We start from the raw sequence: 26293 nt of genomic DNA on the forward strand, positions 1-26293 counted from the left end.
CCATTTACAACTGCACCAAAAACCATAAAATACTTAGGAATAAACCTAACCAAAGAGGTAAAAGATCTGTATGCTGAAAACTATAGAAAGCTTATGAAAGAAATTGAAAAATATCCAAACAAATGGAAAAACATTCCATGCTCATGGAGTGGAAGAATAAATATTGTTAAAGTGTTGATGCTACCCAAAGCAATCTAGACATCCAGTGCAATACCTATCAAGATAACACCAGCATTCTTCACAGAGCTAGAACAAACAGTCCTAAAATTTGTATGAAACTACAAAAGACTCCAAATAGCCAGAGTAATGTTGAAAAAGAAAACGAATTGGGAGCATCACAATCCTGGACTTCAACTTGTATTACAAAGCTGTAATCATCAAGTCAGTATGGTATTGACATAAAAACAGACCCACAGATCAATGGGATAGAATAGAGAACCCAGAAATGGACCCACAAATATACCAATCTTCAACAAAGAAGGAAAGAGTATCCAATGGAAAAAAGTCTCTTTAGCCAACGGGTCTGGTAGAACTGGACAGAAACATGCAGAAGAATGAAACTGGGCTACTTTCTTACACCATATACAAAAATAAACTCAAAATGGATGAATGACCTAAATGTGAGACAGGAAACCATCAAAATACTATAGGTGAAAACAGGCACCAATCTCTTTGACCTAAGCCACAGCAACTTCTTATTTGACATGTCTCCAGAGGCAGGGAAATAAAAGCAAAAATGAACTATTGGGACCTTAGCAAGACAAAAATCATCTGCATAGCAAAGGAAACAGTCAAGAAAACTAAAAGACAACCAACAGAATGGGAAAAGATATTTGCAATTGACATCTCAGATAAAAAGGGTTAGTATCCAAAATCTATAAAGAACATCTCAAACTCAACACCCAAAAAACAAATAATCCAGTGAAGAAATAGGCAGAAGACATGAATAGACACTTCTCCAAAGAAGACATCCAGATGGAAACAGACACATGAAAATATGCTCAAGGGGTACCTAGTGGCTCAGTTGGTTAAGCGTCTGACTTTGGCTCTGGTCATGATCTCATGGTTCGTAAGTGCGAGCCCCACCTCAAGCTCTATGCTGACATCTCAGAGCCTGGAGCCTGCTTTGGCTTCTGTGTCTCCCTCTCTTTCTGCCCCTCCATCACTCATGCTCTGTCTCTCTGTCTCAAAAATAAATAAACATTAAAGAAAAATTAAGCAAAGAAAAGATGCTCAACATCATTCATCCTCAGGGAAACACAATCCAAATGAGATACCACCTCCCACTGGTCAGAATGGCTAAAATTAATTCCAGAAACAGCAGATGTTGGCGAGGATGTGGAGAAATGGGAACCCTCTTGCACTGTTAGGGGGGATACAAACTGTTGTAGCTACTCTGGAAAACAGTATGGAGGTTCCTTAAAAAATTCAAAATACAAATACTGTACAACCCAGCAATTGCACTGCTAGGAATTTGTCCAAAGACACAGAAATGCTGATTCAGAGGGGCACATGCACTCCCATGTTTACAGCAGCACTATCAACAATAGTTCATGAGTTGAAGCCCCGCATTGGGCTCTGTGCTGACAGCTCAAAGCCTGGAACCAGCTTCAGAATCTGTGTCTCCCTCTCTCTGCCCCTCCCCTGCTCATGCTCTGTCTCTCTCTCTCAAAAATAAACATTAAAAAAAAATTAAAAAGTTAAATTTTAGCTGTGAAATAATAAAAAAATTTCAACATAAGAAATTTCATCTTTTGGGTTCTTCTCTAAATTGTTATTAACACAAGTGCATATCAGGGCGTCTGGGTGGCTCAGTCGGTTGTGTCTAGACTCTTGATTTCAGTTCAAGTCATGATTTCAGGGTCATGGAATCGGGTGCTGCATTGATGCCCAGCATGGAGCCTGCTTGAGAGTCTCTTCTCCTTCTCCCCCTGCCCTTCCCCCTGACAAGAAAAAAAAAAAAAGATTAAAAAAAATACAAAGTGCATATCATCAAAAATAGTATGACTATACCATCTTTACACAGTCTTATTTATATTTTTGTGACTTTATATATAAGAATTCATTCTGTAAAAGAATATGATTCATTTGTACTGTGTAATAGCCTACTTCTTTTTGTTTTATAGGAAAAAACTCAGGCTGTGGAACTCTGGCAGACTGCTTCTCAGGAGTTGGACAGACTTCAGAGACTTTACCAGGAATATATGACTGAGGCCCAGATTCATGTAGTTGAAAGTCAAAAACAAAAGGTAATCTTGAATTTCATAGTTTTCTTACATATCAGTTTTCATAGTTTTCTTATATATCTTCATTCTGGAGAAACTCAGTTTTGAAGAGGAATGCCTAAGTGTCCATTGTGTTATTTACATTAAATAGATGATATTTCTTGGACAGTTAGTCAAAGCAGTGCCTATTGTACATTAGGTTTTATAATATAAATTAGCAATGGAAGCTTTATTTAGTTCTAAGAAGCAGGTATAAGATGATTCTGTATAAATGGACCCCCAAACTTTTATATTGTTAATTTCCTACCTTGCTTAAGACAGAAACTATTCATTAGATCATGGCCAGTGAAGAAACCTGCTCAAATATAGTGATAACGTCATGTAAGATGAAAATATTAACACCCTTAATGTGACCTCTAAGATAGGTATCAAGTGTTTTACCATAAGTTAATCAGATTAGAGTTTTATAATAGGAAGAGATCTTAATGATTATTAAGGCATTCTTTCTATCCAAAGCAAGAATGATTTTTATATTGTCAAAGTAGACATTAAGCTTTTGCTGTATACCTCTGTTGACATGAACTTACCATGTCACAAGACCATCCATTCCTTGAAAAATCTGCCTCCTTTATCCTTCCATTGATTCTTTTTCTGCTAGGAACATTGACAGTTGTAGAGTAATCCCAATTCTGATTCCTTTTCTGTGGGTTTTGAGAAGGCAGCTATAAATACATTGGTTATCATGCCTTTCTTTAATTCTCATTTATAGACTTTTCAAATTCCAGTTTAAGATTGTTTCTATTATTATCAGCATTATTGGGAATTTTTACCTAAAGGAGTCATAATAATGCTTACATGATGCTTTGCACTTTACAAAATGATTTTTCTATATATTCCCTGGTTTGCAAATAACCCATATGTAGTCTCAGCCATAAGACGTTTACCTCTGAGAGAAGGGGAGCGGGGGAGAATGGGAAAAATGAGTGAAGGGGAGTGAAGAGGAGATACAGGCTTCCAGATATGGACTGAATAAGTCACAAGAATAAGAGGCACATTATAGGGAATATAGTCAGTGATATTATAGCAACATTGTATGGTGACAGATGGTAGCTATACTCATGGTGAGCCATAGCACAATGTATAGAGAAGTTGAATCACTGTGTTGGTTGTACACTTGAAACTAATGTAACATTGTGTGTCAACTATACTCAAAAGTGTGGGGGCACCTGGGTGGCTCAGTCAGTTGAGTGACTGACCTTTGATTTCAGTTCAGGTCATGATCTCAGAGTCATGGAATTAAGCCCCATGTAGGGATCTACACTGAGCTTGGAACCTGCTTAAGATTCTCCCTCCCTGCCACTCTCTCCCTCTCCCCCACTCCTCTCTTTCTTTCTCTCTGTGTCAAAAAAAAAAAAAAAAAAAAAAAAATTGGAAGTGTGTCTGTGTATGGATATGTGTATATAGATAGCATTTTATCAAAGAGAAAAGGCTTTTACTTCTGAGATCTAGAAACCATTTCTAATACAATCTAGTTCTTTGAGGCTGTTTTCCTCATTTAGGTCAATCTACTAAGTCCTATGTTATTTACCTTTATTCTTGTACTGTAGCTATGCAGTTAGTTTTCTTTTTTTGAACAAGACTTTACAAATAATACTTTGTCCTTATTTCCCCAGTTATCTATCAGTCTTTAATTCTGTCATCCAACATATTAACAGCCCCTTCCAATTTTGTGTCCCCTGCACATACTGTGTTTAACAGGATCATAACAGATAATGACATAACTTAAAAATTCAAGCCATGAGAATTTTAAAAGGGGGATAGAGGGACAATAATTCCTGTGCCAGGGTTTTATGTTAATAGGTTTTGAGTAGGTTTGAATGTAGTTTTCCAAAATTAAGCAGTGTCTCTCTTAGCATGTCTATTTACTAATAAACCAATTTTTAGAAATAGTGGTCTTACATAAAAAATAAATACATTCATTTTTTGTAATCATTTTTAAAAGTTTTTGTCTTATTTCTTCAACTGTTAATTCACACAATAACAGAAAGGCAAGTAATTTCATCTAAACTTAGGCACAATGAATTTAGACTTGATTTTAGGTTAATTTTACATACAGGTTGAACCTGAATGTCTGTTGTACAGAATGCTATTTATGTATACTTCTACCTTCCTCCTATAGGATCAACTGACCAATTTTCAACAACTGACCAAGCAACTTCATGTTACTAATGAGAACATAGAAATGGTAAGTGAAAGTATCCATTTAGTGTGCTTGTTTATACAAACTAGAAATTGTCACTGTAAATATTATTTATGCTAATAAAAATCAGTAACAGAAAATCCTGTGTTACGTGAAATTAAGATAAGTAGGCAGTCCTCTTTTTTATCTTTTACATTCAATAGCATGACAGAATTCACAAAACTTACTGGAGATCTAAAGCTAAAATCTCTCTGAAATATCACCTAATCTAATGGTTATCTTAGGGTCCTAGGTAGGATCTCCTGAGAGTATTCTAGACTGTGAGCTTCTCAAGAGTATGACTCATACTTTATTCTTTCTTTTTTCTTTTCTTTCCTTTTTTTTTTTTTAACATTTATTCATTTTTGAGAGACAGAGAATGCAAGCAGGGGTGGTACAGAGAGAGAGAGAGAGAGACACAGAATCCAAAGCAGGCTCCAGGCTCTGACCTGTCAGCACAGAGCCCGACATAGGGCTCAAACTCACAGACCGCAAGATCATGACCTAAGCCGAAGTCAGACGTGCAACCGACTGAGCCGCTCAGTCACCCCTCTCATTCTTTATTCTTACCATTTTGTGTAGCACACTGCTAGGTATATAATAAGAATTGTAGAACTGTTAAATAAACTAATAGACCAATTTCTTAAAATAATGGGACATTAAGGATCATTTGTTAGTGGATTGACCACCAGTATTATTTGGTATATCTAAATTTCCCTTTAATATTTTTCTAAAAGAAATGTAATTAGCCTTCCTAATTCTACTCTTTACCTTTTTTCTCCTCTCACTTTTTCTCTTCTTTTGTCTCCTTTTCTTTTCCTTTCTTCTTGGAATTTTATTTTACCTCATTGTTGAGTAATATAATTATGACATCCCAGGTAATTCCTCTCTTTCCTTTCTTCATTTTGCTTAGTTACTCTGCTAATTCTTGTTAGTACCTAATGAAAATGTCTTTGTTTAAGAGTGGAGTTGTGCCATCAAAAGTAAGTTATCTAATTTTTTCTACCTTTCAAAATTTTCTCCTTTAACCATGCAAAAAATTATTAAATAAATTTTGCCTTATTTAGCTTCTATTTTTTAATCACTTAAAGTTTTTGATGATATACTTCTTAGACATTTTAAAAACAATATTAAAAGTGCTCCAGAACTAAATGACTAATATCCATAATCAGGAAATCATATTTCTGCATGAAATCAGTAGTCTAACCTATTATCACAATTATTCATTCTTTCAGTATTTCTCCTAGAATTTCAGGGATTATATAATCCTCTGTTACCTTATACCACAGAGCTCCTATTTTATTATAAGCAACCCAAAATCATTATGATAAAAGTCATGGGAAGCAAATATTTGAGTATTCATAGGAAATGCATTAAAAATTTTCTAAGACATAAGAATTCATAGATTTTAGCCAAAACTAAGAATAGAAAGTTATGGGTATAATAAAAGTGATAAAGGAGTGACACGATGGATATAAGAGATGAAAGAGAGAGAACAAAGAAGAGGCTGTCTTGGTGGTTAAAATAAAGGAAAATGGTAAAAGAAATTTTGAAACTTAAGAATTTTTCTTAACATACCTATCAGGTGGCAAACAAGACTGCTAAATGTGAAGAGACATAGCTAACTGATTGTAAAGATTTTGTATGTCTCAAAGAGCATTCAGAGCATAGGCATAGGAGCACGTTTGAGTAAAAATCAGACTTGAAGAAAAGTACCCTTTAAAAATCAAGCAGTTCCCATAAAAAAGAATTGATAATAAGCTGATTAATGGAATCAGTCCCTATAGATGTACAGTAAATTGGTGAGTATACAAGAAGTAATTATCTTTCATGACCAGTGCACTTTTGTAACATATGGAAGTGATGTGAATGATACGTAGAAGTACAAGTTTATATTTATTTATTACAAGTATATATTTATTTATATAATAGTAGTTGATATTTCCTACAGGTTCTCTTAGTGAAATAATATTCTTTTTTGAGATTTGTTCATCTCTATAAAATTACTCAAAAATATTTGCTAATTGCATATTAAGTTCCTTTCACTGTTAAAGGTTGCAAGAGAAATGTGCATCTAACTATAAATTCCTGTCCTACTTGGTAAAACAGGATGACATATGAAATAATCATGATTGATGATTGAAAGGGATGCCTCCTTGGACCTTTATGAATCTTCAAACTCTAGAATATTAATATAGTATTTAATTTTCTTTGTAATGACAAATACAGATCACCAAAGCCATATTCAGTTGCAGTTGTTGAGCTCTACTAGGCTTGCTAGCAAATCAAGTGTGTTAGTTTCTAACACTAGCTTTTTATAATTCACAGTTTCAATTTATAATTCTCCTGATTGCTCTATGTCATTTATTTTTAAGGTGTTCCCAACTGGTAAAAGACACAAGCATTAATTATGTTAATGCTAAGACAGTATATGTAATAAAACATCATGGTGCATTACAGACATAGAAGAATTCAGAGATGTGAATCAGTTTGGACTGAAGTCATTGAGATTGCTTGACAGGAGAATTTGAAATGATATTAAAAGTCATCTATTTCCTCAAATGACATAGGCATCTTTCATTAAATGCTTTTCAGTTAAATGATCATCTAGCCTATGCTTTAGATATTCCTTGTAAGAGATTTATCACTTCCCCAAAGAGTCTGTTCTTTTGAATTCTGATTATTAGAAAACTAAAATCTTCATAAATTTCCTCCCATTGATATGTGATTTTATCTTTTGGAGTAACATAGAACAAGCTCACTTCTTCAAGTTAACCCTTCAATTATTTACATGTAACCATTAGGTCTTTCCTGATTCATGCCCAGTGCTGCACCCAGTTTTTTTGTTTTAACTATTCTGATATGGTATAATTTACCTACCTTTCATAATTCTAGCCTTCTTTTCCTGTGTGTGATAGTTGGCCTCTTAAATTGTGGTCTGTGAATGGACCACTAAATTCTGGTCTGCAGTATTCTGCTTCCCAAAATAAAGAAAGATGCAGTCTTCAAACTCTTCCATGTTTCAATGGAGACATTCATTCATTTATTCCTTAAAGGTTTAGGTACTTAGAATGTACTAAATCATGTGGCATTTACTGAGGATTCTGGGAGAAGGTGGTCTTCAATAAATGACTCATATTTTTGCCAGGAATACATGAACTTTAAATATAATGTTTGAATATAATGTGATGTGTATTGTAAAAATGCATATAAAATTTTATCAAAATATAGAAAGGAAACAATTATTTCTGTCTTAAAGTGAGTGGGCCACACAGGATGTGAAAGGGATAAATGATGGCAGGATGGAATTCTGATTTCAGGAAGAAATAAAATAGTGTATTAAAAATATGAAGTCCGTGGGGCACATCTGTGGCTCAGTTGAGCGTCCAACTTCGGCTCAGGTTGTGATCTTAAGGTTTTTGAGTTCAAGATCCATGTTGGGCTCGCTGCTGGCAGCACAGAACCTGCTTTGGCTCCTCAGATCCCTCCCTCTCTCTCTGCTCCATCCCCACTCATACTCTCTTAAGAAAGAGAGAGAGAGGGGCGCCTGGGTGGCGCAGTCGGTTAAGCGTCCGACTTCAGCCAGGTCACGATCTCACAGTCCGTGGGTTCGAGCCCCGCGTCAGGCTCTGGGCTGATGGCTCGGAGCCTGGAGCCTGTTTCCGATTCTGTGTCTCCCTTTCTCTCTGCCCCTCCCCCGTTCATGCTCTGTCTCTCTCTGTCCCAAAAATAAAAATTAAAAAAAATTTAAAAAAATTAAAAAAAAAAGAAAGAGAGAGAGAGAGGAAGGAAGGAAGGAAGGAAGGAGAAAGACGGAAGGAGGGAGGGAGGGGGAGTCAATGAAATTGAATAGAATATGATAGAAGCACAATGAAAACTGCTTTGGGGAGAAGCATTTGGACAGATGTATGTATGATTTGTTGGGATGGGAAGAAACTGAAATCAAGACTATGGATTATGAAGTAACTGGAGTCTGTATGACTTTACCTATAAGGCGTATAGATAAAGATGATAAGGATAAGGGATCTGTGCCTTTGTGATAAAACCAGCACTTACAGAAAAAAATCAATTTCCTTTAAAAAAGTTTTTTCTACAGTTGGAAGACTGCTACATATCTTACTTTAGGTTCCTTTGCAGGCTAACCCTGAGAAAATGATTCTAAAGCATGTCGTTTATTTAGGAGATAATACAAGGGCGCACCAGTAGGGAAATGGGGAAGTGAGACTAGGAAAGGAAGAGAAGGTAGCCAAAGGGTTTTTAAGAATCATGCCAGTTAACACCATGGGTAACTGAGACTGAATCCTACCAATGGACTCTGGAAGCCTTTGTATAACAGGCTCAGACTTATTCCACCATGGAGCATAGGAGGAGAGTGAGATGTTTACACACGAGTTCTCTTCAGTCATTGTTATCGAGCTCTTCCAGAGCATACTGGGGACATGAATTCTGCAACACCTGTCACCTTCTGGGCAGTTAAGTGAATAAAGGAGGTTCAAATATTCAAGGAAAGACCTAAAACAGAAAAACAGATGTACATGGTTTGAAGTGAAGCAGACATCCACTAAGTAGTAAAGGTGAGGAAATATTGCCAAGGTTATATTTTACAGTCAAAAACACTAATCATTATCATGACTTAATTTTTTCTACTTATATGCCCTGTAGTTAGTCTTTGAAGATGTAGTTTTAAGTGTTCTAATACTGAACGTTTCTGTTTTTTTTCTTGTGGCAGACTAACCAACACTTTCTGAAAACAGTAACTGAACAAAATGTGGAAATTGAGCAACTCCGAAAACAACTTAGGTAAATTCAAAAATGAATTTTGTTATTTTATTAATAATTTTTTTTCAGGGATGCCTAGTGGCTTAGTTGGTTAAGCCTCTGACTCTTGATTTCGACTCAGGTCATGGTCTCTTGGTTCATGAGTTCCAACCCTGCATTGGGCTCCGTGCTGATAGTGTGGAGCCTGCTTGAGATTCTTTCTTCCCTCTCTCTTTGCCGCTCCTCCACTCACACATATTCTCTCTCTCTCTCTCTCTCTCTCTCTCTCTCTCTCTCAAGATAAATAAATTTTTAAAGAAATTATTTTACTTCAGAGCAAGTGATGATGCCATAATTTTTCCATGAGTTTTCCGTGAATTTTTTTCTTCCCTTTTAAGCTTCTCTCAAGGCAGATTGAAATCAAGGCAATTAGTGAGGAGGCATCTATTAATAGACACATGAAAGGATGTTCCATGATAGTAAAACCAGTGCTTATGGAATAAAATCAGTTCCCTTAGATTTTTTCTGCACATATCTTCTTTGTATTTCCCTGTAAGTAGACCTGAGAAAAGGGTGTCAAAGCATGTAGTTTATTGAAATGTAATACCAGGGAGCACCAGTAGGAGGAAGGTGGAACAGAGAGGAAGATAAGAAAGCCAGTAGAGAGTTTTTAAAATTCAGGCAACTTAGGGGCACCTGGGTGCCTCACTTGGTTAAGCATCTGGCTCTTGATTGTGGCTCAGTCATGATTTCAGGGTTGGTGCAATCAAGCCTGGCATTGGGCTCCAAATGACCAAAACTTTTTTTTCACTTTTCGTCCCCCTTAATCATAATACTGAAAAGTCAAAAGTATAATCATAATAGGGTTTTGCTGTATGATGCAGTAACTTAGAAATATCTTTAAATTGTAGTATATATTTACATTTTATTAAAAAAACGTAAGTTTCTGTTTGTTAAATGAACCTTGCTATTTATTTCGTTTTTTACACCATCATGTATTTGGCCCCACAAAATAACATTTTGCTATTTTAAAAAAAGAAGAATGCATTTCACAAAATTTTATGCCTTTATCAGCTTTTTAATTTAATTTAAATAAATTTACATTCTTTTCCCCTAGACATTTCTATTCAAGGGCTCTTATTTGGTCCTCTATATTTCTTTTGATGTTAATGATTTTACATTTTAAAATAGTATTCAATCCCAAGATTTTATTTCTCTTTCTTCCAAATGGAAGTGTCTTATTTTAATTATAAAACTAATATAAGTCCATTAGAGAAAACTCTAGATAGTATGAAAGTATACAAGTTGCAGTGCAGTTCTGGCACTAACCATGTTTAGTCCAGACTCCACAGATTAAGAGCACAATCCCCAATAAGAACCCTCACTAGGATTCAAGTTTAGGGATCCCCGGGCCACCCACACTTGTGGCCAACTGGCTCCAAATACAAGTGTCCCCACAGTAATTCTCTACAATGTCTAAGGGAACTCAGGAAAGCACTATACTTAATGATTAAAATTTTATTATAAAGTTCACAAATCAGAACCAGCCAAAAGAAGAGACCCATTGAGTGAGATCTAGTAAGATCTCAAAATTAGAACTCTCATGTCCTCTGCCCATGGAACTAGGGTGCAGCACCCTCCTGGCACATCACTGTGTTCACCAACTAGGAAGCTGACCTAAGCCTTAGTGTTCAGACATTTTATTGTATTTTTATTATATGCCTATGATTTGTTTTAAATCTAAATAAATTTACTTTTTTAATGATATTTCTCAATGACTGTGTCATCCAATAAAACATTATTTGACTATGCTTTTGCAATTTAAATATCATGACTGATTGAATCATTGGCCTTTTGATTGAATTCAATCTCCAGTCTACCTTCTCTCCCTGGAGGTCAAGAAGTCAGGCCTATATTACATGGCTCAAAGCCTCAACTCTCTAATTACCTGATTGCACTTTCCAGCATGGCCCAGCTCCCATTCCTACCTTGTGTCACTTCATTAGCATAAACTCAGACATGGTCCCAGAGGCCTACCTTGAATAGCAAAGATACTCCTGCTATGAGGGGAACGTAGTAGTGGTGGGCTTGAAATTTTATTTTATTTATTTTTTAGGTTATTTATATATATTTTTTTTAATTTACATCCAAGTTAGTTAGCATATAGTGCAACAGTGATTTCAGGAGCGGACTCCATAATGCCCCTTACCCATTTAGCCCATTCCCCTTCCCACAACCCTCCAGTAACCCTCTGTTTGTTCTCCATATTTAAGAATCTCTGACGTTTCATACCCCTCCCTGTTTCTATATTATTTTTGATTCCCTTCCCTTATGTTTATCTGTTTTGTATCTTAAAGTCCTCATATGAGTTAAGTCATAGGATGTTTCTGTTTCTCTGACTAATTTCGCTTAGCGTACATAATACCCTCTAGTTCCATCCATGTAACTGCAAATGGCAAGGTTTCATTCTTTTTGATTGCCAAGTAATACTCCATTGTATGTATACACACCACTTTTCTTTATTCATTCATCCATCGATAGACATTTGGGCTCTTTTCATACTTTGGCTGTTGTTAGTGCTGCTATAAACATGGGGGTGCATGTGTTCCTTTGAAACAGCATACCTGTATCCCTTGGCTAAATACCTAGTAGTGCAATTGCTGGGTTATTGGGTAGTTTTATTTTTAATTTTTTGAGGAACCTCCATATTGTTTTCCAGAGTGGCTGCATCAGTTTGCATTACCACCAGCAGTGCAAAAGAGATCCTCTTTCTCCGCATCCTCGCCAACATCTGTTGTTGCTTGAGTAGTTAACGTTAGCCATTCTGACAGGTATAAGATGGTATCTCATTGTGGTTTTGATTTGTATTTCCCTGATAATGAGTGATGTTGAGTAGTTTTTCATGTGTCAGTTGGCCATCTGGATGTCTTCTTTGGAGAAGTGTCTATTCATGTCTTTTGCCCATTTCTTCACTGGATTATTTGGTTTTTTGGGTGTTGAATTAGACAAGTTCTTTACAGATTTTGGATACTAACCCTTTATCTAATGTCATTTGCAAATATCTTTTCCCATTCTGTCAGTTGCCTTTTAGTTTTGCTGACTGTTTCCTTTGCTGTGCAGAAGCTTTTTATTTGGATAAGGTCCCAATAGTTCATTTTTGCTTTTGTTTCCCTTGCCTCTGGAGATGTGTTGAGTAAGAAGTTGCTGCAGCCAAGATCAAAGAGGTTTTTGCCTGCTTTCTCCTCGAGGATTTTGATGGCTTCCTGTCTTATGTTTAGATCTTTCATCCATTTTGGGTTTAATTTTGTGTATGGTGTAAGAAAGTGGTCCAGGATCATTTTTCTGCATGTTTCTGTCCAGTTTTCCCAGCACCACTTGCTAAAGAGACTGTCTTTATTCCATTGGATATTCATTCCTGCTTTGTCAAAGATTAGTTGGCCATACGTTTGTGGGTCCATTTCTCGGTTCTCTATTCTGTTCCATTGATCTGCATGTCTGTTTTTGTGCCAGTACCATACTGTCTTGATGATTACAGCTTTGTAGTACAGCTTGAAGTCCAGGATTGTGATGCCTCCTACTTTGGTTTCCTCTTCCAAGATTGCTTTGGCTATTTGGATCTTTTCTGGTTCCACACAAATTTTAGACTGTTCTAGCTCTGTGAAGAGTGCTGCTGTTATTTTGATAGGGATTGCATTGAATATGTAGATTGCTTTGGGTAGTATCGACATTTTAACAATATTTATTCTTCTTATCCAGGAGCATGGAATATTTTTCCATTTTTTTTGTGTTGTCTTCAACTTGTTTCATAAGCTTTCTATAGTTGTCAGTGTATAATTTTTTCACCTCTTTGGTTAGATTTATTCCTTGGTATGTTATGGGTTTTGGTGCAATTGTAAATGAGGTTGATTCCTTGGTTTCTCTTTCTGTTGCTTCATTGTTGATGTACAGGAATGCAACCGATTTCTGTGCATTGATTTTATATCCTGCAACTTTGCTGAATTCATGAACCAATTCCAGAGGTTTTTTGGTGGAATCTTTTGGGTTTTCCATATAGAATATCATGTCATCAGTAAAGAGTAAAAGTTTGACCTCCTCCTGGCCAATTTGGATGCCTTTTATTTCTTTGTGTTGTCTGATTGCAGAGGCTAAGACTTCTAATACTATGTTGAATAACAGTGGTGAGAGTGGACACCCCTGTCTTGTTCCTGACCTTAGGAGGAAAGCTCTCAGTGTTTCCCCATTGAGGATGATATTAGCGTTGAGTCTTTCATATTTGGCTTTTATGATCTTGAGGTATGATCCTTCTATCCCTACTTTCTTGAGGGTTTTTATCAAGAAAGGATGCTGTATTTTGTCAAATGTTTTCTCTGCATCTTTTGAGAGGATCATGTGGTTCTTGTCCTTCTTTTATTGATGTGATGCATCACATTGATTGTTTTTTGGATATTGAACCAGCCCCGCATCTCAGGTATAAATCCTACTTGGTCGTGGTGAATAATTTTTTAATGTATTGTTGGATCCGGTTGGCTAATATCTTGTTGAGGATTTTTGCATCCATGTTCATCAGGGAAATCGGTCTGTAGTTCTTTTTAGTGGGGTCTTTGTCTGGTTTTAGAATCAAAGTAATGCTGGCTTCATAGAAAGAGTTTGGAAGTTTTCCTTCCATTTCTGTTTTTTGGAACACCGTCAAGAGAATAGGTGTTAACTCTTCCTTAAATGTTTGGTTGAAGGGGCGCCTGGGTGGCTCAGTCGGTTAAGTGTCCAACTTCAGCTCAGGTCATGATCTCACAGTTCGTGAGTTCGAGCCCTGCATCAGGCTCTGTGCTGACAGCTCAGAGCCTGGAGCCTGCTTCACATTCTGTGTCTCCCTCTCTCTCTGCCCCTTCCCCGCTCATTCTGTGTCTCTCTCTGTCTCAAAAATAAACATTAAAAAAAAATTAAAAAAAAAAAAAAGTGTTTGGTTGAATTCCCCTGGAAAGCTATCTGGCCATGGACTCTTGTTTTGGGGGAGATTCTTGATTACTGATTTGATTTCTTTACTGGTTATGGGTCTGTTCAAATTTTCTGTTTCTTCCTGTTTCTCTTTTGGTAGTTTGTATGTTTCTAGGAATTTGTCCATTACTTACAGATTGCTGTTTTATTGGTTTATAATCGCTCATAATATTCTCTTATTATTGTTTGTATTTCTGCTGTGTTGGTGATGGCCTCTCCTCTTTCATTCTTGATTGTATTTATTTGGGTCCTTTCCTGTTTCTTTTGATCAACCTGGTGAAGGGTTTATCAAAGTTTTTAATTCTTTCAAAGAACCAGCTTCTGGTTTCATTGATCTGTTCTGTTTTTTTTTTTTTTTTTGGGGGGGGGGGGGTTTGAGTAGCAGTCATTTCACTCTAATCTTTATTATTTCCTGTCTTCTGCTGGTTTGAGTTTTTATTTGCTGTTCTTTTTTCACCTCTTTAAGGTGTAAGGTTAGGTTGTGTATCTGAGATCTTTCTTCCTTGTTTAGGAAGGTCTGGATTACTATATATACTTCCTTCTTATGACTGCCTTTGCTGTGTCCCAGAGGTTTTGGGCTATGGTGTTACCATTTTCATTGGCTTCCATGAACTTTTTAATTTCCTCTTTAACTTCTTGGATGGCCCGTTCATTCTTTAGTAGGATGTTCTTTAGTCTCCAAGTATTTGTTACCTTTCCAAATTTTTTATTGTGGTTGATTTCAAGTTTCATAGAGTTGTGATCTGGAAATATGCATGGTATCATCTCGATCTTTTTATACTTGTTGATGGCTGATTTGTGTCCCAGTATGTGATCTATTCTGGAGAATGTCCCGTGTGCACTGGAGAAGAATGTATATTCCACTGCTTTTGGATGAAGTGTTCTGATTATATCTGTTAAGTCCATCTGGTCCAGTGTATCATTCAGAGCCATTGTTTCCTTATTGATTTTTTTGTTTAGATGATCTGTCCATTGCTGTAAGTGGGGTGTTGAAGTCCCCTCCTATTATGGTATTATTATCAATGAGTTTATCTTTTTGATTAATTGATTTATATTTTTGGGAGCTCACACATTTGGAGCATAAATGTTAACAATTGTTAGGTCTTCTTGGTGGAATGTCCCCTTATTTATGATCATGCCCTTCTTCATTTCTTGTTATAGTCTTTATCTTAAAGTCTAGATTTTCTGACATAAGTATGGCTACTCCAGCTTTCTTTTGTCGACCATTAGCATGATACATGGTTCTTCATCCCCTTACTTTCAATCTGAAGGTAGTTTTAGGTCTAGAGTGGGTCTCTTGTAAACAGCATATAGATGGATCTTGTTTTCTTATCCATTCTGTTACCCTATATCTTTTGATTGGAGCATTTAGTCCATTGACATTTAGAGTGAGTACTGAAAGATATGAATTTATTGCCATTATGTTTCTTACAGAGTTGGAGTTTCTGGTAGTGTTCTCTGGTCCTTTCTAGTTTTTGTTGCTTTTGGGGTTTTTTTGGGTTTTTTTGTTTTTTTGGTTTATGGTTTTTTTTGCATCTTTTCTCTCCTCAGAGAGTCCCCCTTAAAATTTCTTGTAGGGCTAGTTTAGTGGACATGAACTCCTTTAATTTTTTTTGTGTGGGAAACTTTTAATCTCTCCTATTTTGAATGAAAGTCTTGCTGGATAAGGAATTCTTGGCTGCTTATTTTTCTGATTCAGCACATTGAATATATCCTGCCACTCCTTTCTGGCCTGCCAAGTTTCTGTGGATAGGTGTGCTGCAAACCTGATCTGTCTTACCTTGTAGATTAGGGACTCTTTTTCCCTTGCTACTTTCATGATTCTCTCCTTTCCTGAGTATTTTGTGAATTTGACTATGATATGCCTTGTTGGTGGTCGGTTTTTGTTGAATCTAGTGGAAGTCCTCTGTGCTTCCTGGATTTTGATGTCTGTGCCTTTCCCCAGGTTAGGAAAAGTTTTCCACTATGATTTGCTCACATAACCCTTCTACCCTTTTTTCTCTCTCTTCATCTTCTGGGACTCCTGTGATTCTGTTCTTGCTCCTTTTGAGTCACTGATTTCTCCAGTTCTTAATCGTGCTCTTTTGTCTTAGTCTCCCTCTTTTTTCTGCTTTTTTATTCTCCATAAATTTGTCTTCTATATCACTGATTCACTGCTCTGCCTCATACATCCTTGCTGTCGTGGCATCCATTCCAGATTGCAGCTCAGTTATACCATTTTTTATTTCATCCTGACTAGTTTTTACTTCTTTTATCTCCACAGAAAGGTATTCCAATCTATTTTCAACCCCAGCTAGTATTCTTATTATCGTGATTCTAAATTGTGGTTCAGACATCTTGCTTGTATCTGTGTTAATTCCCTGGCTGTGGTTTCTTCCTTCTCTTTCTTTTGGGGTGAATTCCTTTGTTTCATCATTTTGAAGGAAGAAAAGGAATTGATAAGGAAAAAAAAACAACCCAAAAAGAAATCAAATAAATGATGTTAGATCATAGGTGTGTTTTGGTCTGGTTGTTGTAAGGAGCTTGATAGATTAGAGAAAAAAGGGGAAAGGGGGAAAAAAGGAAAATGTCTGAAATTTTCAAAAAATAAATAGATAAAATGAAATTATGGAAATAAAATAGAATTTGAGAAATTTACAAAACTGTAAAAGATATACTGGAAGAAGTTAAATATATTTTCAATAAAAATTGAAAATAGAAATAACATTTTTTCTTTCTGTATTGAAGAAAAGAGAAACGAAAAAAAATTGAATAGATGGACCAACTAACACACTGAAATACGATTGAAATTGCATTGTTTTCCCCTAGAAGTCAAACTCTGAAGCACTTTATAGTCCATAAACGAAGCAAGCGGAGAGACTTGTGGTGTTCCTGAAGAGTGAGGTTAGCCCAGTTGTGTGGGGCTTAATGTAACAGCTCCATTCTCCACTAGATGTCACCGTTTAGCTTACTGGGGTGGATTGTTGTGGCACTTGTAGTTGTGTATGCGTATGCGTGGGAGAGGTGAAAATGGCATCACCCAGCTACCCAGTCTCTGTTATCAGAACTCTGTACTGCCTGATCAGCAATCGCACACCCGTCCTTTGTCTCAGGCTTCCGTCCACTCCCTACTTTTACATTGTCCGTGACCAAGCCATCAGGTTGCCAGGTGCCACTTTCCTTCTTAGTTTTATCTCAGATGCAGCACTGTTTTTGCAGCTCCTCACTTCTGAGGGACTGTGGTTTTGACCCTCTCAGATCCTCTGGGGGGAGGGTTCACAGAGCAATGGCTGGGTGCCAGCCGCACCCAGAAATGTTCGCAGGACCGTGCTGCTGCCGATGTCCAGAATCTGTGGCTGGATTCCAGACCACCCCAGAAAAACTTCTCGCAATCATGTAGCAGCAGTGTTTCAGGGATTATGGTAAGTCACAACACATATCTGGCACTTGGCTTCCCCCTTAACGTCCTTCTTCCAGCACCGGTGAATGTCATTTTTCTCTGGGGTCTGTGAGGACCTTTGGCTGTAGGGTGGCTACACGACCTCTACCAAATGTCCTCCCAGAAGGCAATTGCCTTCTCTTGTGTGGCCCCAGGACTCCCAGACCTCACTCTCTGCTCCTGTGGATTCACCCTTCCCACCAGAGCACCACCATGTATGGAGCTGCAGAGTTTCAGAGTCTGTGCTCCCCCTGTTTTATAGAGTTTTCATAGAATTTAAACACTCTCCTTTCTCCTTTTTCCCGTTTTTATTCAGTCCCTGCAGCTGTTTCCACTTTTCCCCTTCTCTCCAGCTGCTTTGGGTGGTGTGCTTTTCCCATACTCCCCCATTCTCTGTCCTCTCTTTGCAAGTAAAAACAGCTCCCTGCCCTCTGCAGCTTCTCTCTCCCCCAGTTCACCTCTCCGCACTGCCTACCTGCTAAGTTCTATGGTTCAGGTTATGCAGATTATTGTGTTAATCCTCAAATTAGTTTTTTAGGCGTGCAGGAAGGTTTAGTGTTGGTCTGGCTGTATTTCATGAATGCGAGACACAAAATGCAAAAATACAAACAAAAAATACAAATGCAAAAAAAATTCAGAAAAAAAATACAAACAAACAAACAAAAAAACCTTCCATGCTCTTCTGCCATCTTGCCCCTCTCCTGCAATTTTAAATAGAGTATTCAAAGTAAACCTCATTGAATAGTTGAGATATGAACAAAGACTTGAAGGGTATGAACAGATTATCCATAGAATGCAGGGAAACAGTATTCCAAGTATAGCACTTGCCATTGCGTAGGTTGAAAATACTTTTCAAGCCTCTTTAGAGTCATATTTGTTAATTATCCATGGTGAGGCACATCACCAAGTCAATCCAAATTCAAAGGATAGGGAAATAGATACTCCTTTTGATGGAAAGATTTTCAACATCATGTTGCACAGATGTTGATATAGATAGTCAAGAATTTGGTGCCATTTTTTTCAGACTCTTTCTCACTACTATATGTGGAATAGAGTATAAAACAGGAGGATGAGAGTAGTAAAAGATTAAATCAGAAATGATATCGAGGGTGGAAGACACAGTGATATGGGGCCTTGTAGGCTATAGTGAGCACTTTGGCTTTTTACTGTGGGCGAAATAGGAATGGTTTTTAACAGGAGATTGACACAATCTAACTTATATTCTAATAGGATTGATCACTCAGACTGCCATATTGGAAAGTAGACTGTAAAGAGGAAGAATTGGAAGCAAGGAGACCAGTAAGGAGGGTATTACAGTAACCAAAGCTGCAGTGGGACTCAGGTTGACTAGGGCTGTGGTGGTGGCAGTGGGAGCTGGTAAGATGTGGTCAGATTCTGGAAATGGTTTTGTTTTGTTTTGTTTTTAACATTTTGTATGGTAGATTCCTGACAGATTTGATAGAGGTAACAGAGAGATTGAAGTATCAAGGATGACTTAAAGTTTTTTTCCACAAGCAAGTGGAAGAATGAACTGAGAAGTCTATGTATAGGTGGCCAGATGGTGGGGGAGGGGGCAGTTTGGACAAATTGGCCTTGCAGTAACTACTGGAAATCCTACTGGTGATAACCATTAACAAGCAATTCAGTAAAGATCTGCACTCAGGGTACAAGACTTTTGATGATCAACATAAGAATAGTGTTGACAGCCATGGCACTGGAATAGATCAGTACAGTTAACCCATGTACAACACAGGTTTGAACTTCATGGGTCCATTTGTATGCAGATATTCTTCAATAAATACATACAATATTATGAATGTGTTTTTTCTTCCTTAGGATCTTCTTAACATTTTTCTTCTTCTACCTTACTTTATTGTAAGAATACAGTATATAATATGTAAAACACACAAAATACGTGTTAATCAACTGTATGTTTCAGGTCAACTGTAGACTATTAGTTGACTTTTGAGGGGGTCAACATTATATGTGGATTTTTGACTACATGGGGGTTTGGTGCTCCTAACTCCAGTTTTTATCAATGGTCAGCCATACTTGGATAGGAAGATTAAATTTCCTAAGTTTCCCAGATCTTTAAAATTAACCTTAACGTAGTTTGTATTAAAAACCTCTATAATTTGTGTGTATATATGTGTCTGAGAGAGAAAAACATGGTAATGTAATCCTAACATCATGAAATAGTAAAGTACCATTTACCAAAACCATCTTGTAGAGAATAAAATGCAGTGTTATTTGCAAGAACATGAGTTTGGCCAAATAGAACAGAATAAAGACTATATAGAAATTTAGGGGGCACCCGCATGACTCAGTTAAACTTGATTTCGGCTCATGTCATGACCTCATGGTTCATGAATTAGTGCAGAGCCTGCTTGAGATTCTCTCTCTCTCTGCCCCTCCTACATGTATGCTCTCTTTCCAATTAAATGAATAAGCTATTTAAAAAAGAGAAAAAAAGAAATTTAGTATACGACAGAGGAGATAGTATAAATCAGTAGGGAAACTGATGTCAAAATCATGTCAGGAATGGTTGTTTTCTATGAAGAAAAAAAACTATAATGTTTTTCTGTACACATTTAAGTATTTATGTGTTTTTTTGTTTTTGTTTTTGTTTTACAAGTCAAGTTAGTTAAAATACAGTGTAGTATTGGTTTCAGGAGAATTTAGTGATTCATCACTTACATGTAACACCCAGTGCTCATCCCAACAAGTGCCTGCCTTAATACCCATCACCCATTTAGCCCATCCTCCTGCCCACTTCTGCTCTGGCAACCTTCAGTATCTTCTCTGTATTTAAGAGTCTCTTATGGTTTGCCTCCCTCTCTGTTTTTCTTACTTTTCCTTCCTTTCCCCTATGTTCCATCTGTTTCGTTTTTTAAATTCTATGTATGAGTGAAATCATATAATATTTGTCTTTCTCTGACTGACTTATTTCACTTAGCATAACACTCTAGTTCTATCCACCTTGTTGTAAATGGCAAGATTTCATTATTTTTCATAGCTGACTAATTCCATTGCTTGTGTGTGTGTCTGTATGTGTGTGTGTACACCCACCACATCTTCTTTATCCATTCATAAGTCAGCGAACATTGGGCTCTTTCCGTAATTTGGTTTTTGTTGATAGTGCTGCTATAAACATTGGGGTGCATGTGCCCTTTTTAATCAGCATTTTTGTATCCTTTGGATTAAATACCTAGTAGTGCAATTGCTGAGTCATAGGGTAGCTGTATTTTCTTTTTTTTTTTTCCTTTAATTCTGTTTATTTAGTTTTTTTAATAATTTATTGTCAAATTGGCTAACACACAGTGTATACAGTGTGCTCTTGGTTTTGGGGGTAGATTCCCGTGATTCATCACTTACATATAACACCCAGTGCTCATCCCAGCAAGTGCCCTCCCCCCATTTCCCCTCTTGCCTGCACCCCCATCAACCCTTAGTTTGTTCTCTGTATTTAAGAGTCTCTTATGGTTTGCCTCCCTCCCTCTCTGTAACTTTTTTTTTCCCCTTCTCTTCCCCCATGGTCTTCTGTTGAGTCTCTCAAGATCACATATGAATGAAAACATATATCTGTCTTTCTCTGACTGACTTATTTCACTTAGCATAATATCCTCTAGTTCCATCCACATTGCTGCAAATGGCAGGATTTCATTCTTTCTCATTGCCAAGTAGTATTCCATTGTATATATAAACCACATCGTCTTTATCCATTCATCAGTTGATGGACATTTGGGCTCTTTCCATGATTTGGCTATTGTTGAAAGTGCTGCTGTAAACATTGGGGTACGTGTGCCCCTGTGAATCAGCAGTCCTGTATCCTTTGGATAAATTCCTGGTGGTGCTATTCCTGGGTAATAGGGTAGTTCTATTTTTAATTTTTCGAGGAACCTCCACATTGTTTTCCAGAGCAGCTGCACCAGTTTGCACTCTCACCAACAGTGCAAGAGGGTTCTCATTTCTCCACATCCTTGCCAACATCTGTTGATTCCTGAGTTAATCATAGCCATTCTGACAGATGTGAGATGATATCTCATTGTGGTTTTGATTTATATTTCCCTGAGGACAAAGATGTTCAAGCATCTTTGATGTTTGTTTGCCATCTGGATATCTTCTTTGGAAAAGTGTCTGTTCATGTCTTCTGCCCATTTCTTCACTGGATTATTTGTTTTTTGGGTGTTGTGTTTGAGAAGTTCTTTATAGATTTTGGATACTAACCCGTTATCCAATATGTCATTTGCAAATACCTTCTCCCATTCCGTTGATTGCCTGTTTCCTTCTCTGTGCAGAAACATTTGTATCTTGATGAGGTCCTAATAGTTCATTTTTGCTTTTGTTTCCCTGGCCTCTGGTAACATGCTGTGGTCCAGGTCAAAGAGGTAGAATTTTGAGTTTTAGGTCTTACATGTAGGTCTTTCAGGCTTTTTGCATCTATTTTTGTGTGTGGCATAAGAGAGTGGTCCAGTTTCATTCTTCTGCATGTTGCTGTCCAGTTCTCCCAGCACCATTTGCTAAAGAAACAGTCTTTTTTCCATTGGATATTCTTTCCCGCTTTGTTCAAGATTAGTTGGCCATATATTTGTGGGTCCATTTCGGGGTTTTCTATTCCATTGATCTATGTGTCTGTTTTTGTGCCAATACCATACTGTCTTGATGATTACAGCTTTGTAGTATAGCTTGAAGTTCACAGAATTTTAATGCTTCCAGTCTTGGTTTTCTTTTTCAACATTACTTTGGCTATTTGCTGTCTTTCATAGTTGCATACAGATTTTAGGATTGTTTGTTCTAGCTCTGTGAAGAATGCTCATGTTATTTTGATAAGGATTACATTGAATGTGTAGATTGCCCTGGGTAATATCAACATTTTTTTTGAGTATCAACATTTTAACAATATTTATTTTTCCAATCCATGAGCACGGAATATTTTTCCATTTCTTTGTGTCATCTTCAATTTTTTTTCATAAGGTTTCTATAGTTTTCAGCATACAGATTTTTTAGCACTTTGGTTAGATTTATTCCTAGGTATCTTATGGTTTTTGGTGCAAGTATAAATGGGATAAATTCCTTGATTTCTTATTCTGCTGCTTCATTATTGGTGCAAAGTAGTGCAACCAATTTCTGCATGACTGTCCTGTGAGTTTGCTGACTTCACATATCAGTTCTACCAGTTTTTTGGTGGTCTTTCCGGTTTTCCATGTAGAGTATCATGTCATCTTTAAAGAGTGAGACTTTTGACTTCTTTCTTGGCAACTTGCATGCGTTTTATTATTATTATTATTATTATTATTATTATTATTATTATCATTATTATTATTTGGTCTGCTGAAGCTAGGAATTCCAGTACTATACTGAACAACAGTGGAGAGAATAGACATGCCTGTCATGCTCCTGACCTTAGGAGGAAAGCTCTCAGTTTTTCCCCATTGAGAATGATATTAGCTATGGATTTCTCATATATGGCCTTTATTATGTTCAGTTATGTTTCTTCTATCCCTACTTCTTAAGGATCTTTATCAAGAAAGGATGCTGTATCTTGTCAAATGCTTTTTCTGCATCTCTTGACAGGATTAGATGGTTCTTATCCTTTCTTCTAGTAAAGTGATGTTTCACATTGATTGATTTGCAAATATTGAACCAGTCCTGCAGCCCAGGAATAAATCTCACTTGATCATAGTAAATAATTCTTTTAATGTACTGTTGGATTCGATTTGCTAGTGTCTTGTTGAGAATTTTTGCATCCATGTTCATCAGGGATATTATCTTGTAATTCTCCTTTTTAGTGGGGTCTTTGTCTGGGTTTGGAATCAAGGTAATGCTGGCTTCATAGAATTGGAAGCCCCACAGTTGGAAGCTTTCCTTCGATTTCTATTTTTTGGAATAGTTTGAGAATAATAGGTATTAACTCTTCTTTAAATGTCTGGTAGAATGCCCCTGGGAAGCCACATCTGGCCCAGGACTCTTATTTGTTGGGAGATTTTTGATAACTCTCAATTTTTACTGGTTATGGGTCTGTTCAAATTTTTAATTTCTTCCTATTTCAATTTTGGCAGTGTGTGAGTTTCTAGAAATTTGTCCATTTCCAGATTGCCCAGTTTTTTGGCATATAATTTTTCACAGTAAATTGTATTTCTATGATGTTGGTTATGATCTTTCCTCTTTCCTTTGGGTCCTTTCTCTTTTCTTTTTGATAAGACTGGCTAGTGGTTTATCAATATTATTTATTCTTTAAAAAAATCAGCATTTAATTTCATTGATTGTTCTACCCTTTTTTTAAAATATCTTTTATTTCCATTCTAACCTTTATTATTTCCCTTTCTTCTGCTGTCTTTAGGCTTTATCTGCTACTCCTTTTCCATCTCCTTTAGGTATAGGGTTAGATTTTGAATTTGGTACCTTCCTTCCTCCTTGAGAGAGGCCTGAATTGCAATGTACTTTCCACTTAGGACTGCCTTTGCTGCATCCCAAAGGGTTTGGACTGTTGTGTTCTCATTTTTATTTACTTCCATGTATTTTTTAATTTCTTCTTTAATTTCCTGGTTAACCCATTCATTCATGTTTTCTAACCTCCTTATATTTGAGGGCTTTCAATATTTTTTTCTTTGGGTTGATTTCAAATTTCATAGCATTGTGATCTGAAAATATCCATGGTATGATCTCAGTCTTTTTGTACCTGTTGAGGGCTGATTTGTGACCCAGTATGTGATCTGTTCTGGAGAATGTTCCATGTGCACTTGAGAAGAATGTGTATTCAGCTTTAGGATGAAATGTTCTGAATATATTTGTTAAGTCCATCTGGTCCAGTGTGTCATTAAAAGCCATTGTTTCCTTATTGATTTTCTGCTTACATAATGTGTCCATTGCTTTAAGTGGGGTATTAAAGTCTGCTACTCTTATGGTATTATTATCAATGAATTCCTTTAGGTTTGTTATTAGTTGATTCTTATATATTTCAGTGCTCCCAAATATATTTGGGTGCATAAATATTTATAATTGTTAGGTCTTCTTGATGGATAGACCCTTTAATTATAATACCCTTTTTCATGTCTTGTTGTAGTCTTTGCTTTAAAATCTAGTTTGTGTGGGGGTCCCTGGGTGGCTCAGTTGGTTAAACATCTGACTCTTGATTTCAGCTCAGGTCATGATCTCATGATTCATGAGATTGAGCCCCGCATTGGACTCTACACTGACAGTGCAGAACCTGCTAGGATTCTGTCCCCCTTTCTCTCTGCCTCTCTGCAACTCACATGCTTACTGGCGTGCTCTCTCTCTCTCTCTCTCTCTCTCTCTCTCTCTCTCTCTCTCTTCTCTCTCTGTCTCTCAAAATAAATAAACATTAAAAAAAAATTTTTTTTAATCTAGTTTGTCTGATGTAATTATGGCTACTCCAACTTTCTTTTGACATCCGTTAGCATGATAGATGCTTCTCCATCCCCTCACCTTCAATCTGCAGTTGTGTTTAGGTCTAACAGAGTCTCTCATAGGCAGCATATAGATGGATCTTGTTTTTTATCCATTCTGATACCCTGTGTCTTATGATTGGAATATGTACTCTGCTTACCTTCAGAGTAATTATTGAAAGATATGAATTTTAATGCCATTTTGATACCTGTAGACTTGGTGTTTCTGATAACATTCTCTAGTCCTTTATAGTCTTTGTGGCTTTGGTCTTTTTTTTTCCTCCACTCAGAGAGTCCCCCTTAAAATTTCTTGCAGGGCTGGTTTAGTGGTCATGAACTCCTTTAGTTTTCGTTTGTCTGGGAAACTCTTTATCTCCCCTTTATCCTGAATGACAGCCTTGCTGGATAAAGGATTTCTTGGCTGCGTATTTTTCCCATTCTGTACATTGAATATTTCCTGCCACTCCATTTTGGCCTGCCAAGTTTCAGTGAACCGGTCTGCTACTAACCTTATGTGTCTACCCTTGTAAGTTAAGGACTATTTGTCCCCAGCTGCTTTCAGAATGCTCTCTTTATCTTTGTATTTTGCCAGTTTCACTAGGATATGTTATGGTGTTGACCTGTTTTGTTGATTCTGAAAAGAGTTTTCTGTACCTCTTGGACTTGAATGGCTGTTTCCTTCTCCAGATTAGGGAAGTTCTCTAATTTGTTCAAATAAGCCTTCTGCTTCCTTTTCCTGCCCTTCTCTTCTGGCACTCCTGTGATACAGATATTGTTTCATTTTATGGAATCACTTAGTTCTCTAAGTCTCCCCTCATGATCTGATAATTTCTTTTTCCTCTTTTTTCTCAGCTTCATTATTTTCCATAATTTTATCTTTTATATTACCTGTTCTCTGCTTCTTCAGTCCTCGTTGTGACTGTATCCAGTTGGTTTTACATCTCAGTGATAGCATGTTTTAATTCATTGTGATTAGTTTTTAGGTCTTTGATCTCTGCAGCCGGGGTTTCTCTGGTATCTTCTATGCTTTTTTCAAGCCCAGCTAGTAGTCTTATGACTGTTGTTCTAAATTCTAAATGTTGTTTTTATCTGTTTTGAGCATGTCCCTGGCTGTGATTTCTTTGGCAAGAATTCTTCTGTTTTGTCATTCTGGCTAAGTTTCTTTCTTTTGCATGTTTTAGAAGCTTGTTATGTGTCCTGCACCTGCAAATACTGCTATATATAAAGGGCTCATACACTGTCTGAGGCCTGGCAC

At 36.9% G+C, this 26293-nt stretch overlaps 1 protein-coding gene across 4 annotated transcripts in view; it reads left to right on the plus strand.

Moving 5' to 3' along the window:
* SCLT1 (sodium channel and clathrin linker 1) overlaps positions 1-26293 on the plus strand; it is a 220471-nt gene that overhangs the window by 53566 nt on the left and 140612 nt on the right. For all 4 annotated transcript variants that reach the window (XR_002072497.2, XM_053901255.1, XM_019419585.2 and 1 more), the window contains 3 exons: positions 2127-2249; positions 4405-4470; positions 9194-9264. Coding sequence is in view for 3 of the 4 variants with exons in the window: in XM_053901255.1 (XP_053757230.1) it covers positions 2127-2249; positions 4405-4470; positions 9194-9264 (260 nt within the window). In the remaining variant the exon portion in view is untranslated. The remainder of the gene's footprint in view (positions 1-2126; positions 2250-4404; positions 4471-9193; positions 9265-26293) is intronic.

Source organism: Panthera pardus, unplaced genomic scaffold, assembly GCF_024362965.1.
Source record: "Panthera pardus isolate Hobbes unplaced genomic scaffold, ASM2436296v1 HiC_scaffold_13, whole genome shotgun sequence".
Classification (NCBI taxonomy): domain Eukaryota; kingdom Metazoa; phylum Chordata; class Mammalia; order Carnivora; family Felidae; genus Panthera; species Panthera pardus.